This window comes from Tursiops truncatus, chromosome 4, assembly GCF_011762595.2.
Source record: "Tursiops truncatus isolate mTurTru1 chromosome 4, mTurTru1.mat.Y, whole genome shotgun sequence".
In the NCBI taxonomy this organism is placed as follows: Eukaryota; Metazoa; Chordata; class Mammalia; order Artiodactyla; family Delphinidae; genus Tursiops; species Tursiops truncatus.
Window position 1 is genome coordinate 96,811,881 of NC_047037.1, and position 16,486 is coordinate 96,828,366.

General features: G+C 38.0%; 2 protein-coding genes across 6 annotated transcripts in view; one reads left to right on the forward strand and one right to left on the reverse strand.

Moving 5' to 3' along the window:
* Nucleotides 1-16,486, reverse strand: part of CMSS1 (cms1 ribosomal small subunit homolog) — a 383,373-nt gene that overhangs the window by 252,500 nt on the left and 114,387 nt on the right. The window lies entirely within an intron of this gene.
* LOC141278596 (filamin A-interacting protein 1-like) overlaps nt 1-16,486 on the forward strand; it is a 64,008-nt gene that overhangs the window by 43,100 nt on the left and 4,422 nt on the right. Inside the window, exons 2-4 of the mRNA XM_073804347.1 lie at nt 970-1,222; nt 1,965-2,138; nt 8,742-8,920. Of these exons, the coding sequence (XP_073660448.1) occupies nt 980-1,222; nt 1,965-2,138; nt 8,742-8,920 (596 nt within the window). The 5' untranslated portion in view covers nt 970-979. The remainder of the gene's footprint in view (nt 1-969; nt 1,223-1,964; nt 2,139-8,741; nt 8,921-16,486) is intronic.

Consider the following 16,486-nt stretch of genomic DNA (forward strand, 5'->3'; position numbering starts at 1 on the left):
CCATAACTAAGACCTGACACAGCCAAAAAACATAGAAAATAAATAAATAAAATAAATAAATATTAAAAAAAATAATGATGAAAGTTTCATGATTTTTAGTAATGAGTAAAATTAACAATCTGCTTGAACATCACTGAAGCAGACTATAAGTTCACTTGATGTTTTCTCTTTCCATTACAAACCTCAAAGGCGGAAAAAATTATCTTGCTATTGTAAATTAATTTGGATAATTATATAATCAGATGTGGAACTAATATGTCCCTGAAATATTAATTTATTTTATACTGTTTTCATAATGGTTAAATACTATAGGCACTAGTGTTCTTATTTTGTAGATAAGGGTCCTAAATATAAATCCTTGACTTATCTGAGGTCAGCTCTGGAATTTTAGCAGAACGTCAAGGATACAGCCAGGGACCAAGCCTTCATTCCTTTAATATTAGACTTTACTGTCATAACAAAATAACCCAAAGTATTTTGTAATTCTGATGCTTGTCTCTTAAAGCACCAAAGGCTAAGAAATTTAAAAACTCTTTTTAAACTTCCACAAGGAAACACTATAATGTGAATGTGAAGAAAGTTAGAACAATTAGCAAATTTACCATTTTACTATTACGTTAAGTACATCTTATGTAAGCACTTAGGCCTAGGTTGGAGGTATGACCCAGGTCCCTGAGGTAGAATGCTTGGTGGATGAAGTTCAAATACACAGTCTGTTTACCCATGGACATAAGTGGCCTTAATCAAAGCAGAACACATTTTTTAAAATGTTGATTTTAAAAACAGAAGTATAAATAAGACTGTGATTTATGAATCTGCTAATGCCCTTCTCTGCTGTAGACTTCAGAAAGATCGAGTCTTTGGCTGTGGTAAATATAACAAGAGTGCAGACTTGTCAAAGCAGTAATAGGAGCTCTTATTAAAACTCTACTTCCACTAAGAGTTACAAATTGTCTTCCTTCTTTCCAGCCCTTAAAGAATGCGTTCCAGAAGCAGTGACACAGAGGGCTCAGCCCAAAAGCAATTTCCAAGACATAGTGAAGACTACAGTTTCCAAGGTCCTGAGAACATGAAGCAGAGACAGCAAGACAAAGACCCCACCAGTGAGTCGGATGCAATGCTTCCGTATCCTAAGTCACACAGTGGTAATGGCCACCAAGGAGAAGACCTCTCAAGAGACGACTTATTATTTCTTCTCAGCATTCTGGAGGGAGAACTGCAGGTCAGCTGGGTTAGAATTATCCCCCTCATGCTTCAAGGGGAAGGCTGCTTATGAATTTTGTGTGGTGGCTGCCACAGAAATAGGTATTTGTGCTTCATACTTGTATATACATGAAATCAAAGTACACATTCACAGAATTCTCTTCTGGCAGCACGAAGAGCAATTAATCACATCTAAAAGGGCTGTTGTTATGACATGCGATTGGCATGCACATTGTGAAAGGTCACATCCTCTGCCCATGCTGCTCACAAGCTTCAGTGCACAGGCACGTATGGGTAACAATAATAGCAGATGACTTCTGGACTGGTTTAAACAACAATAGGTGCTTTTGTACCTCACATGAACTGGCTCCTAGACTTGCCCTGGCATTATTAACCTATACAAAAAACTAAAAACAGCTGCTACATATATAGAAGAATCTTATTTCCTATCCCTGAAAATGAAAATGCCAGTCCATTGAGGCATATCATGTTATCTGCTTGTCAAACACAATAAAAAATGTAGAGTCTCCCCATGTTGTATAGTGATCACTTTTAAAAACATTATTAATGTGTAACTAGACTGTAAGAAGGATGAAGTAAAGGGACATAGTTTTGCTACCTTTTCTAAAAGGTGCTATAACCAAATATGATTTGTTTATATTTGAAGGAGAAGAGAAAAAATACTCAACTACACAAGAAATCACTTGCAGAGACTGCTGGTAGATAAAGTGGGCTTTCTGAAATGCTTTTTGTTCCTGCAGGCTCGAGATGAAGTCATAGGCATTTTAAAGGCTGATAAAATGGACTTGGCTTTGCTGGAAGCTCAGTATGGGTTTGTCACTCCAAAAAAGGTGCTAGAAGCTCTCCAGCGAGATGCTTTTCAAGCAAAATCTGCCCCTTGGCAGGAGGACATCTATGAGAAACCAATGAATGAGGTATGTATCACATCAGGGGTGTGTACCGAGTAAGCTCACCAGCCAGGAAAGCACTAGGCCTGGCAGGTGAGCAGGACATGTAACTCCTTTTTCGATTATTTATAGTTGTATGTTTAAAATCTTCCCCAGGTAGATAAATACTACATGCTCTACAGGAAAGAAAAGGAGAATAAATCATGGATGGGATGTTCCCACTGGGTTTGTTTCTTGACATTAGACTAAAACCTAACAAATGCAAGAGAATTCCTCTCTTTTGCTCTCTCCCCCTCTTTCCCTCTTGTATAAACACATAGACACACAGACACACACAGATACACACAGACATACACACTCAGACCCAGACACACACACACACACACACACACACACACACATACACACACACACACACACAGAGGAATCTGCACTTCTTTTGGAGATCTGAAGGCAATAATAAAAAACAGATAAAGTTTAACCATAGAAGTTAATTTCTTTGAAAACACTGAAGTATTATGTCATAGAAATTCTGAGCATGAATGGAAACGATCTGAAGAATTATCCAGGAAACAGAGTTTTAGAAAGTATACGTTTTAGATGAACACATAACTTCTTTTTCCTTCAAAAGTTTAATGACAGTAAAGACTTTTCTCCCACCAAGTATGCCCAACAATGACAACAGCAAAGATGAACAGTCTCAATACGGCCACCACTGCACAAAGATACAGCACTGCTTGCTCTTTTACTTGCTGATATTTCTGAAACTCCTTGGCATCCTTACTTTATTCTTCTATTTTCTTCTGAGACCTCAATGGAAAATTTCATAATTTTTCATTTTTATAAAAAGTAAACAACTAGGAGCATAAGTTAAGGCTAGAGAGAGTGAAAGCAAATTTTGGGCAAATTTCCCCCACATACGCTCTGGCAACCTACCTCAGGACTGACCTCTAATGTCCTTGCTATTCTTGTCTTGAGTGTCTCATGACAGAAGCCTACCATCTTGCCAAATTGTGAAAGAGTTTGGTCATATGGATCTGCTTCTCTGAGGGGTGAGGGTGAGGATGAGACCACCCAAAGTCTGTTGATGGCGCTTTAATCCAAATTTTAAACAAGAGGAGCCGAAGCCTCATTCAAGTCAATAGTGTTAAAACTGTATTCTGGCTCCCAACACAGTGACTGTGAAACAGCATTAAGCACAAATTCCCCAACCAGTATAAGTGCAAATGCAAGTTAATTATCACTGAACATATACTCACAAAACTCCACAAATGGCACAACCCCTCAACACTTCAGAGTAAAATGAAACAGAATAATTCCAAACTTACCCTGAAATCAGTAGGAAAAGTTTTAGCTACTTTTGTAAGTAAATAATTCTATTGTACACAGGCAAAACTGGAAACACCCTCTCTGCAAATGCTTGCAATCCTAACTCTGCAAAGTGTCCCTAAAAGTTACCCATAATTTGGCCCTGCTTTATGAATCCAACCTTCCTTGATTACTCAACCAACAGATACCCCTACACAGACACACACACACACACACAGACACACACACACACAGACACACACACACACACACACTTCTTACATTCCCATCTCCATGATTTGTCCGTTTTCTTCTCTTGCCTACTTCCGCCTGATAGATTTCTCTCCTCAGCTACCAGTCTCTCCCAGTTCCTTGAAGCCCCTATAATTCTATCTACCCAACAACCCAGTTGCCTACCCTTTTCCTCTATCTAGAAGTAATGGGTGAGGGGGGATATCCAGAAAATAAACAATAAAGGGAAATTCTGACTAGGAGTCCCTAGATAGGGCTGAAGAAAAGAAATAAAGTGGGGTGTTCCCACTAAGACCATACTGGAGGGCACCCTAATTACATCAGGGTAAGGATGTGCACGCTAAAAATTTATTATTTTGTTTTCCTCCATCTTCCTCCTTTTATTTTCCTCATAGTGTTCTTTTAAAAAAATGTGAAAAATCTCAACCATGTCTAGGGTAAACTAAAGGGGATTTATCTAGTCATAAGGCAAAATACCTTAGAAAAACAAACTGTTCTCAGCTATGTCATATGTTAGGAACACTGACTTAAGGTGGAGGCCTGCAAGCTAGAACAAAGGATGTGGATGGGGAGAGAGGGAGGGAAAAACTCAGAGTCCAGAACAGTTTTAACCTCCTATTCCTTTCCAACCTAGGCTTCTATACTAAAAGTTACCTTAAAAAAGATACTTGAGTTAATGGCCTAACATATTCTTAGTTCTTCCAAAAAAGATATCAAGAAAAATATAACAACAGTTTGGATTTATCAAGGTACTATAATAAAAGAATCTACATACCTTATTAGCATTACCTTAGGGCAATTCTTAAAGTATTGATACTTATTTTAAGCAACTATATAGTTCAGCTTTTAAATTTCATTTCATAATTTTCATTGTATAAAAATAGTTGTGCTTCCTGTCTTCAGGGTGCTTAATGTCTCTTTTAAGAGTGACAGACAACAAGTGATCACACAATAAGTATATAATACACACTATGTTAATTTTTGTGGTGAAAACCACAAAGCATTATGAGGGAGTATAATGGGGGATCGAATTGAGATAGAAGAATCAGGAAAGCCAAGTTCCAGAGAATGAGTAGGGGTTACTCAAGTAGAACATAAAGAAATTCCATTTCCAGAAACATTGTGGATGACATATCATGAAATCATATCACTAAAAAATACATAAAAACATTAGATAAAATATCTAGCATACTCTTAAGTGCATGGATGAGCTTTACATGCAGCTAGAGAAATCCTGAAGCCAGGAACTAAAAAGGGAAATTTCCTCAGACTAGCTTCTGGCTCCACATATTTTCAATCTTTCTCTTCTGTAACCCACAATCTTCCAGTGCTAGGAACCAAAAGACATATTCATTTTGCAGTATAGCCTCTGGTTTTTCTCTTCTGAGCATGGCTGGGTGAGCTGGCACACCCAGAATGCTACCAAGATGGACAGTTGAGAGGTATATTGTGAGAGTGATCTGAAGCTCAGTAGATGACCGAATAAGAATGACACAGGACTATCACCATTCAGGGTGACAGCAAAACAAGGAAGGGCTTTCAGAAGAGTCCGGTAGGGGTCATGCTGAGACAAGAATCATGCCCCCATTTCCAGTATCTGAGATACTGAGGCAGTGTGAGAATGGGCAGTCTCTATTTTAGGATGCTAGCATTATCCAGGAAAACCAGGTTTCAGTAAAGACAGGGAAGAAGATGGAGCATTTTATGAATAGCATATTTGGTTACCTTTGATCTACTAAAACAGCCAAATAATTTCTCTACTGTCTGAACCAGCTTTATCTCTACTAGTATATTCAGGGTAATCAAAGAAAAAGACAATCTTCAAATACCCAACAAAAAAGAACAAAGAGAACCAAAGCCATAGCTCAGAAAGAAGACAAAGCCCCAAATTAGGGTGGTCTGTGACTCAGGAGCTATTAAAACAAAGGTCATTATTCTTTCCTAAACATATATTAAGCAACCAAAAGCAAAAAGACTGACGATCTCTCTGTCCTTCACTCTTTTTGACCACGGGAGAATCCAACCTATTGGAACACATTGGACTTCCTTCATCCTAGGCAAGGAGTTGGATTGTATTAGCGGTTGCGGGTAGGATATGACATCAGGGAGGCTAAAATGGTAAGCTTGTTATTGCACAGTAAACATTAATGAGTTATCTTTTTAATCTTTCTTCCCCTGACACTCCCTAAAGTGACTGAGTCTTCCTGTTTTCTTCCCCAGGCTTCATTCAATCCACAAGTGGGGCTAGATCAAAAAGGGGCAGTGGTTCTTTGATAGTCCCTTAGTGCTTAATGATACACCACCTTATACTGCTCCTAATTGTTTAGTGTGTATATCTTATCTGCCTAGTAAGAGTATAAGCATTGAGACTTTAAAATTCTCCCATGGCAACTATCATAGTACTAAATGCATATAGCATAATAGACGCTTAATAAATAGTTGTGGCCTTGAGAAAACTGTGGCAATACAATTGATCTTAGAAATCAAGGCCAACCACTACATTTATAATCGAAAAACCTGAAGTACACAACGGTTAAGTGGCTTGGCCAAGCACACACACACAATTGGTGGAAAATGAAATGAGTTCAGACAAGCTCAGGTCCATCATTTGATCTGTAGGAATGAAGAAGAGACTGAATTAAGAACAACTGGCATATTTTCTAAGAGGCATTTTGGGTATGGAGAAACGAAGGCACAGAATAAAACTTCAAGCATAAGCTAAAACATATCTAGAATCACTTACACTTTCTTTGGGAACTTTCCCTCTGCAAGGTCCCTATTTGACACCTTTCCAATTTCTGCTGTTGACAAACATGAGGTCCTTAGCACCAAACAGCATGCAGTAAATATAGGCCATTCTTCAAGAGTCATGGAAGGTGAGAGAAGGAAAACCCAGAGAATTAGACATTTCACTGATATGAAGAAACAAATAATTCTACTCAGGAGTGACCAGAGAAAGCCATAAAGGAAGAACAGGACAAGTTTTGGGTGGAAGGGGAAAAAGGTTTATATGTCCCGGCACTGAAAAAAGCAGTCTTGAAGCACCACGGTGTGTTCTAAGAACTACCTGAAGTCTGGTGTGGCTAAAGGCTGGGTGAGAAAAACGGGAAGGTATGGAATGAGAATGGGGTGGAAGTGTCAGGAGGCCAGATGGTGAGAAACCTTTCAGCTCTGAATAGGAGAGTGGAGTAATCCCACTGGTGGAAGATTGTGCTGTCACTGATCAGGACAGGCTGGATGGGGGTGAGGCTGAAGGAAGGGAGAGCCCTTAGGAGATTACGTAACAACGGGCAATGATTCTTTCCAACTTTCCTTCCTTTTCCCTACAAACAAACAAACAAGCAAACAAACAAAATAAGGAGGAAAAACACAATGGAAAGCAATAGTAGATTAACTAAACCTTCTCTTTTTGGGCTAAACTAAGTTTAATATTCATGTCCATACAACTACAAGAAGCTATCTGAGGAAGTTTCCTTTATGAAGCCTCCCTTAGTCATTCATTTATGCTTTACTAAATACCTATTATAATTATTTATTTATTAATTCTAGGGCCGATCTTGTGATAAATTGAATGTTTCTCTAAGTCAAACGTCAAGCTCCCTAAATTAAGGCTGATTCTATTACTATTTCACTCTCAAATTCTAAAAGCAGTTGATTTGAATTTCCCATATAATGCAGTCTAGTGTTTGGGCAACTGGAAGTTTTCAGAGAACTGTTGTTGCTTGAGACCCAGGACAATTAAAACTACAACCTCCCTCTCAGAGGATGGTCATTAGTTAAAAGTGACTCTGCCAGCAAGCAATACAACTTAGCAATTTCAGCTTCCACAAAAGGATTGGTCACATTAATTAAAAATCATCACCTATATGACATAATGAAGTATTTTGTGTGTGTTAAGGCACCATTATAAACCCATATTAGAAAACTAGACAACCAGCCTAAGCGTTTAGAGGTCAGTTGGGTTCTGTATGCTGGGACACCTTTATTCCCTTCTTTTTCTGAAATCATTTGGCCATTTTTGTGCTTTGGATTCCTAGTTAAGTATGTGCTTTTTAAGGATGTATGATTTAAACTGGCTTCAAATTCAGGGTCACAAATTTTCAGTCTTTTACAATAAAGGCAAAGGGCAAAATCAACCAATATTATCAGTTATAGTTTAGTATTTAACTAATCTAGACAGTCACATGCTTTCAAAACCATGTTCTTAAATGGATTTTAATTTATCACTGGTCAAAGATCCTGAAGCTTTTGTTTTAATCAGTCTACTTCCCTCTTTTCTTTCTTGATTCCTTGTTTGCTTATTTTGTTTTCAATCTGTAAGCATATACTGGGCACCTACTATAAGCAAAGCACTCTATTAGATGTTAAGAATTTAAGAAAAATAGAATGTAGGCCCTGCTTTCAGGGAGTTCACAGTCTAGCAGAGGAGACAAAAGTAAACAAGACACGGGGTAATTGTTTTATAATAGAGATATAAGTAGGCCACAGAAACCAGAAAGGACTTGGTGTTTACACCAGGTCTATACCAACACAGAATTGATTAACAAGAATTTGAAAAAAATACACAAACACCTTTATGAATAATGCACTGAAAAACAGACCATGGACCCAAGAGATGTACGTGAGCAGAGTACTTTAGGGAGGGCTGGGCAGCTAGGGAAGTGGCAGAATCAAACACTGTACAAGGATTCCTTTACTTTCCATCATTTCTCTGATATGGTTTCCCTGGAGAGAAAAGGAAGTAGCAAAAAGGGGGTATGGAGAAATTGTTCAGATATTTACAGAGGAACAAATGTTTCTTTCTGGTTAAAAAAAAAAATGATGACATGGGAACTAAGATCCCACAAGCCACGTGGTGCGGCCAAAAAAAAAAAGACAGTAAGAAAGTTACATTTGTGTTGAAACATCAAAAAGTATCAATTAACAAGAGTAATGCTAAAAAACTAAACAAGGAAATCATAAACCCACTGTTGAATTAATTTGTTAAAACTTGGATATTTCTAAAAGAGGGAGAGATGGCAGTATTATGAATGATTTGTACTTAGACTATTAATGTATTTTCTTTTGTAGTTGGACAAAGTCGTGGAAAAACATAAAGAATCTCACAGACGAATCCTGGAACAGCTTTTAATGGTAGAAAAATCTCACAGGCAAACCATATTAGAGTTGGAGGAAGAAAAGAGAAAACATAAAGAATACATGGAGAAGAGTGATGAATTCATAAGCTTGCTAGAACAGGAACGTGAAAGGTAAGGCTACTTTGGACAAGACAGTGACCTATTCTGCAAATTCTTACTAACCTCTACTATGCGCTGGGCATTATACCAAGGGATACAGGGATACAAGGTAAATATGACAACCTCTGGTCTTAAAAATCTCATGGCCAAGAGTGAGGAAAAGGATATGTTTAAAAACAATATCAATACAATGCAAGAATAACCGGGTGTGACAGGACTGTGGAAACATAAGTGCTGGGCAACTGATTCTTCAAGGGAGTGCCCTGTGAAAGCTGCAGAGAGGAGGTAACGGGTCTAGTCCCTGTGCAAACAAGAATGGAGACCACATACAAGGCAGGGGCAGGAATAAGTGCCACAGCATAGAGGTAAGAGAAGAGTATGGGTACTGAGGGAACTAAATCTTTCCACATGGCTACAGCACAGGGTGTGAGAAAAGGAAACGCTAGACACGAGCAGCTGGATTTTATACTGTTGGCGAGAAGGAGCAAATGACAAATTATGAGAAGGAGAATGAGTTATCAGGGATGCTTTCTTAAGGAACCATTAAGGAAAGACGGAAGAAAGACAGGGGCAGGTATGTGTTCCAATGGCTATAGGGTTAGGGAGGATGGGGCATAATAAGAATTATTTATGACGTATAGTCAATATGAATTAGTGACTAATGTGACTAGAGAGCAGAGCAAGGAAAACAGGAAGTTATACTCCTAGTTCTTCACCAAGGTACAGAAAGCAGGAATGGGGCACAGCTTTTTGTTGTTGCAGGATTTCTGGTTGGGGAGATAGTTCAAAAGATGGAGGGGGTCCTGTTTTAGACAAGTTGAGCATGAAGTACCTGGTGTATTCCAATGTTCAGTGGGGAGAAGGATGTGTCTAAACAGACAACCCACCGTTAGAAATATAGGTCTGGAAAAGGCTGGGCTGGTGATGTGTATTTGTAGCCAGTGATAGCTGAAGTTATGGGTGCTGGTGTGGTGAGGGGAGAGAATTTTGAGATGGGAACTCTAGAAAACAACACAACAACCCATCAAATTAGGGTTTTCCTCCAGAAAAATGGGTCAAGAAAGGAAGCTGAGAAGGAATGAAGAATGGTGGAGGATTAGAACAACTAGAAGAGAAAGCAAGGAACCAAGCAAGGGAAGACTTTCAAGAAAGAGTGAGCAAACAGCACCAGATAATACAGAAAAGGATGACCAAATGTCCCAAGATGGCAACAAGGAAGATACTGAAGAACTTAATGAGCCCTTTCAATAAAACAGTGAAGGCAGAAGCCAAATTGCAATACTTTGAAGAATAAATAAGAAATGAGAACATAGAAGCTTAAAATGTGAACTAGTATTTAGAGAATCTTGGCTACAAAAAGGGAGAAAATGGTTGGTAAACATTTTATAACCGTATGGAAAGCAGGTTATTTTGCTCAACTTTGACCCTCTGTTCTGAATTACCTTAGAAAGTATGAACATCCATATTAAATTGAAAGAACAATGACTCCTCTCTATTAATACTGCAAAGATAGAAAATAACCAATCTCAGTAATGTCAAATTTTTACTGGACCTTCATGTCACTTTTGTTATTCCATGTATACTTCTCTTATGAGTTACAGAGCTAACGATGCTAGATTCTAACAATCACAGAAAAATACAGAAAAAAAAATTACTGTGAGTTCCCTTTTCTAAAATACTAGTAGCCTCAACTGTTTTATTTGACTACTTACAATTCATATTTTAACTAGGTAATCAAAGTTACATAATAGCTACGCTAATGGCAAACTTTCATTTCTTTTCAGTGCACTTCATGGTAGTCGTCAGAGCACTAGAGATTCAATGGCTCTCACATCCAGTTTCTTTTTCTACATTCATCAGGGGTTTGTTTTCTACTCATTACATAGAGAGGGGGTCTTGTTACCTTGCCTCTAATGAACCTGAAATATCTTCAGGGCAGATTAAAGGAGCAAAAGAAGTCTGGCACCAAGGGAAGATCTGGCTCAGACCTTACACTATAGGATTTGTTATTCAATGAGACAATGTCATATTAAATATTATTTCGAACCCTTGTGATTTGGCACCTGTGGCCTCATTTGGCCTCCAAAACTTATTTGGCACTAACTTGTTGAACACGGACACTTCCTTTCATCTCTCATTATTATGAACATTTATTGACCATCCTCAGAGTGCTGCCTGCCATAGAACAAAGAGGTACTGGAGGTCCCTGCCCCGGGGGCTTAACCACGTTAATGGAGAAGGCAAAAGGATACAGATTTAGGGTGGAAATGTGAAAGGCTGTTGGTGGTATAGTTCTAATGTTCACCATTGTCTCTCTACTATCTTCTGAAGGAAGGCTGAGGAGGGCTATCCAGAAGTAACACTGTAAAGCTGGTGGGCAGATGGTGAAGATTATTTAAATCAAGAGAGCAAAGAGGAACAACACTGAGAAATGAGAACAAAAGAGCACTAGGAACAAAGGCCACGGGCTAGAGGAAAAGGAAAATAGTGGGACGAATGTAAATTGTACACCAAGGAATCAGTATATTAAGAACGGTATTTCTACATGTATCAAAGTAGTTTAAGAGGGAAAATTTAAAAGATCACATTTTTTAGCCATATAGGATGCAAAGGTTTTTTGTCTTGAAGAATAATGAAAGTAAACAAACCATTACCAAAAAATAGGAAAAAATGACTGAAGTGATTCTCAATCCCTGTTTAGCCACTCCAGAAGATATGGGAATATTCAGCTATTTCTGTTTGCCCAGGAACAGCTTCCAGATGGAACTCTTTGGGTGTGAGAATGCTAAGGCTCTTCTTGACTCACATGATATATAGACAATTCTCCGGCTCCATCTGTACATCACAATTCCCATATCTTGGCACTGCTGGTGCACTGGCCCTTCCTGGCCCCCCTGCTTGTAGCAGGGAGACTGTGGGGCTCATGAGGCATAACTGACTTCCACTTGCTTTAAGGCCATGTGCATAAAAATACTAAATGAACACCATCTAACAAAGAGGTGGGGGAAACTAATAATTTCAGATAAATATATACAGAGGAGGTGCTTACACAAGAGAGTAAAATACCATTCATGTGTCTCATTCTCTGACAAGAAATGACAGAACACAAACCTAACTTTAGTGAGAGTACTTCCTCTCAAACATGCAGCCACCCTTCACAAAAGCAAGACTAATTTATTCTAAGGAGTCAAAGAATAATGTTTACTTCCTTCCTCAAACAAAGTGATGTAAGCCACTCCCGAATCAGTGACCCTCAGTACAAAGAAAGAAAGAAAGAATATCATAACCCCCATAAACGTGGTTTGAGTAAATATAACTAAAGGACTATCTGATTGAAACTCTGAAAAATACTGTGAAAGTTTAGTGATTGTATTTTTAGTGTTAGATAATATCTACTTGGAAAGAAAATAAAAATTAAGAAATGCATGATTGAGATAGTTAATGAGACCTTAGAGGGTAATAATAATGGATTTCAAATTAAGGCTCAATTTCTGTGTTTTCTTCGGAGAATTCATTTTATGTGGAAAACCCTAAAGGAGACTGATGTCACACATTGAGTTTAGGCCAAAATGTTTGCCAAGTGATGTCGCTGTCGTAATCAGTAAACAATTGGCTTTCCCACTGCAGGAGGGTGGGGGCAGGGAACAGCTCAGGAAACCCTGTTCCCAAGCGTGTTAATGCAAAGTTTCCTTCGCTGTAATCTGTGCAGTTTGGTCTGTCCATAAAATAATTATAGCGACATTTCATGACAACCTTCTGTTCACTGACCAGCTCCAATGTGTGGATGTGTGTGTCACTGATGACCTGAATTATGTACTTGGCTGAATTACAAGTGGCGTCTATGTGAAAGGTTTTATACAAAAGCAATGCCAGTAATTTTTGGCCTTTCTGGATGGCTTCACAGGAAAGCCAAAACAAAAATCACTTTTAGTCAGTGCAATTTTGCAAAATTTTCCCATAAGTGAAATGCCAATTTTGTCTGTACTTTCAAAAAAGCTTGCATAATTTTTTTCCTTTTTCAGTTTCAATGGGGGAAAAGGCTGTGAAGGAAAAAAAAAAAAAAAAAAAAGAGTTTCCTTTTTTTGAAACCATGCTTTCTTTTTTAGAACACTAAAACAAACCATGTATACGAACCATATATATTACTGCATTTCTGGCCTTGAAACCACTGAAGTGGGAAACAAATATTGGTATGGCAACTCTGTCTAAAAATGACTTCAACTATGTATTTTTTTAAAGCTTGAAATTACTTTTCATAATATCTTGGCCAAGTAGGTTAGCACTGTTAATTCTGGTTTCATAAAGCAGGACTTCAAATGGTAGCTTCTCAAGAGCGACATAGGAAGGAAGGAGTCACAGGCAGAATTAATTTCTTGTTCCTGTCCTAAGCAGGTGTGACTAGATAGAATAGTGGCTCAGGGGGCAGAAGGGTCTTTGCAGGAAAGTCAGCAGGGACCCAGCTTCAAGGGTTGTTGCCTTGACCATACCTTGGACTAAGTCCTTAGTAAAGAACAAAGTGTTTCCCCCGTCCCTTTGGCGGAAGCAACTTTATAAAGAAAGATTTCCATCATCAACTCTTTTCTACTACGACAGGCCTGTTTTCTAGATGGGCATCAGGAAAGGTGAGTGAAACACTGAGCTATATTTGACCCTCCTGTTAACTGAGTATATTGGATTACTATCAAAGGCTTCTCTCAAAAAACATCAAATCTTCTTTCTAGAGGCTTTGGATACTCCCCTGAAATATAAATATATAAATTTAAATATATAAATGAATAAGTGTATTAATCTATCTAATTTTTTAGTTAGTTTAACTAACTAGTTAGCTATTTAGTGCTGCTTGCCACTCATTCATTCACTAAAACAAAAAACAAAAAAACCCCAAACTAAAAACAAACAAAAAACCCCCCAATTAACTAAATACCTGGTACATGCCAGGTCCTGTGCTAGATCCTAGGTGAAGTAGGTAGATGTGTTCATCACTGACATAAAACTCCAACTCATTTGTGCATGTGTAAAACAGAGACACCACTGTAGACTTTATGATTTGATACTAATGCTGCCAGGGCACTATGAGATCATGATAGGTAGGAAAAAAAGGCACCAGTATGGTACAAAAATATAATACATGAAATACTTATGAAAATAAAACATTCAGGAGAACTCAATAAACACATTAAACTAGAGTACTTTACTAGAGAATTCAATATCTTGCAACTATTGTCATTAGGATTTTCTATTTCTTTGGTCTTAAACCTCAGCTTTTAAGAATATCCCATGAAGCATAACACAGTGGGCATAAGGTTTTTTAAAAATAAATAAACTAAGTCTACTTTTTAAAAATCATATTTGGAAAGCCAGCAGTTTTAAATTTCATGCACACTAAACTATTGTTGTAGAATGCATTGTACTCAAATGCAATCACTTCCTTTCAGTTTTCTGGCAAGGAGTTATATGTATTACATACTCTCAAGGCTATGTCTTGCAAGTTGTGAAATGGATGCCAGATCTCCATTTGACCTTTGTCATTGGTATCCAGTTCTTTGTTAGAACAAAATGGAGACCACCACAAACACATATTTTGATATTATAATTCTACAGAAAATCACAATGTGATCAGCCTAGTGTTCATATACCTCAGACCTAATAGGGTCTGGGTAGGGATGCAGAGCGATTACCTCACAAGGATACCAAAAAACCCATTTAGGACTGTACATCATAACTTAACTTTCAACAGATGTCACAAAACCATACCCTTGTAACTGCACAATTCAGTGGTTTTTATACAAAACCATTTAATTATAGAGGTTAAAATTTGGATAGAGCGATGATGCTATTTTATTGCTGTTCCTTCCCAGAAAGCTGAACTAAACTTTACAAATAATATTGGGTGTGTATGTGTATATACAATGATTAGTGAATTTACTGCTCACAAAAGAATACTACAAATGTTAAAAAGCAGTCTAAAAGGAAACATAACGAGCACAGTGAAGGATGAACTGGGAACTTGGAGATAGGGGACTCTGGTCTGCAGATTGGATCTGCAGCTCGTGTGTAACCCTGGGTAAATTCCATTTCTCCAATCTTGTATGTAAAAAAAAAATAGGACAGGCTTACATCATTTGTGTGTCTCTTTCAGATCTAAAAATCTGTGATTATGTGATTGTTACGAATAAGCAACTTTTACTTCAAGTCTATGATTCTAACCCACACTATCAAAAGAGGTCAGTGAGAATGACAGCACCTCAACCACCAGCTTCAAATCCAAGTCTGTAGTATTTCCATTCTTAAAGGATATCTAGATTTAGGTACATCCTATTGTTTCTTGAATGTCACATATTCAAATCTGAACTTATCATCTTTGTAAATGCAGGTAAATTTACAGCTTTTCTGTTCCTGTTTATTCCACCACAGTGAATCAATCTATCAGATAATCATAAAGAATTATGGAGATCTCTGAATCCTAAATTTAAATCAGAAAAGACCTCGCAATCTAGACCAACCCTCTAATTTTTGAATTGTGAAAAGTGAGGCCCATCAAGACTCTGCTAGAAACCTCCAAATCTTGCTGCTAAACAGCAGCAGAGCCAGACCAGAAGCTAGCTCCCCTGATAACATATTCGGCACTGTTCTCCCCAGAATCATTACTAGGTGCTCAAGCCTTGTGCTTGGTATTGTGGGAAATCCAAAGAAATTTAAGACATAATTACAATTGAAAAGATAAGACCCTCATAAAGTAATCTATAGATGATTCAGGTGTTCATTCTGTGGTACTGACACTGCCGTTGCAACATTATAAAAGGTCAGTCAAGAAGGATATTAAGGACTGTAATTATCCAACAGCCCGCATGGCCCTAGGAGAATGCAGGACATACAGTAAGCCCTGGATAAATATATCTAACTGGCTCATAGCTACTAGCTTAACAGCCCTATAAAACAGGAAGCCAAAGACTGAATGTGGAAAGGCAACCTCAAACTTCTGTTCCATCTGACTATAAAATGTAAAGAGGGAGAAGAGTCATTAAACCATATCAAAATAGAAAACTTTGCCTCATAAATGGAAATCAAGGTGGAACATTAGAATTAAGCTGTATCCTGAATTTGCAACTTGTAGGTAAACTTTCCTGGCAAATGTATATTATTTCTCATGAGAAGATGAAGCCAAATGGCTTTGGCCAGCCATTACAATGGGAGATGCCTGGCACAAATGATGAGTAAATATCACTGCACAGAAAGGCCTTTCCTTGGAAGGGTGTAGGGTATTGGAGCTAAAAGCATAGACCCTGGAGTCAGAACCAACAAGAGTTTGAAGCATGGTCCCATCCTCTCATCTGGTCCTACTAGCTATTTGACCTTGAACGAAGTACTTAGTTTCTGTAAGTCTCAGTTTCACTATCTGTTAAAAAAAATGATATGGATCTCACAAGTTCTTACAATTACTAAATTATATAATGCCTAAAAAAGTGCTAAGTATGGTGTCTGACACTCAGTAAGCATTAGCATCTTTCTTCAAATTTGCCTTTCTTCAAATTAGTTCATTTGTATACTCTGTGCCACACCACCGGGCATTTTATGGAT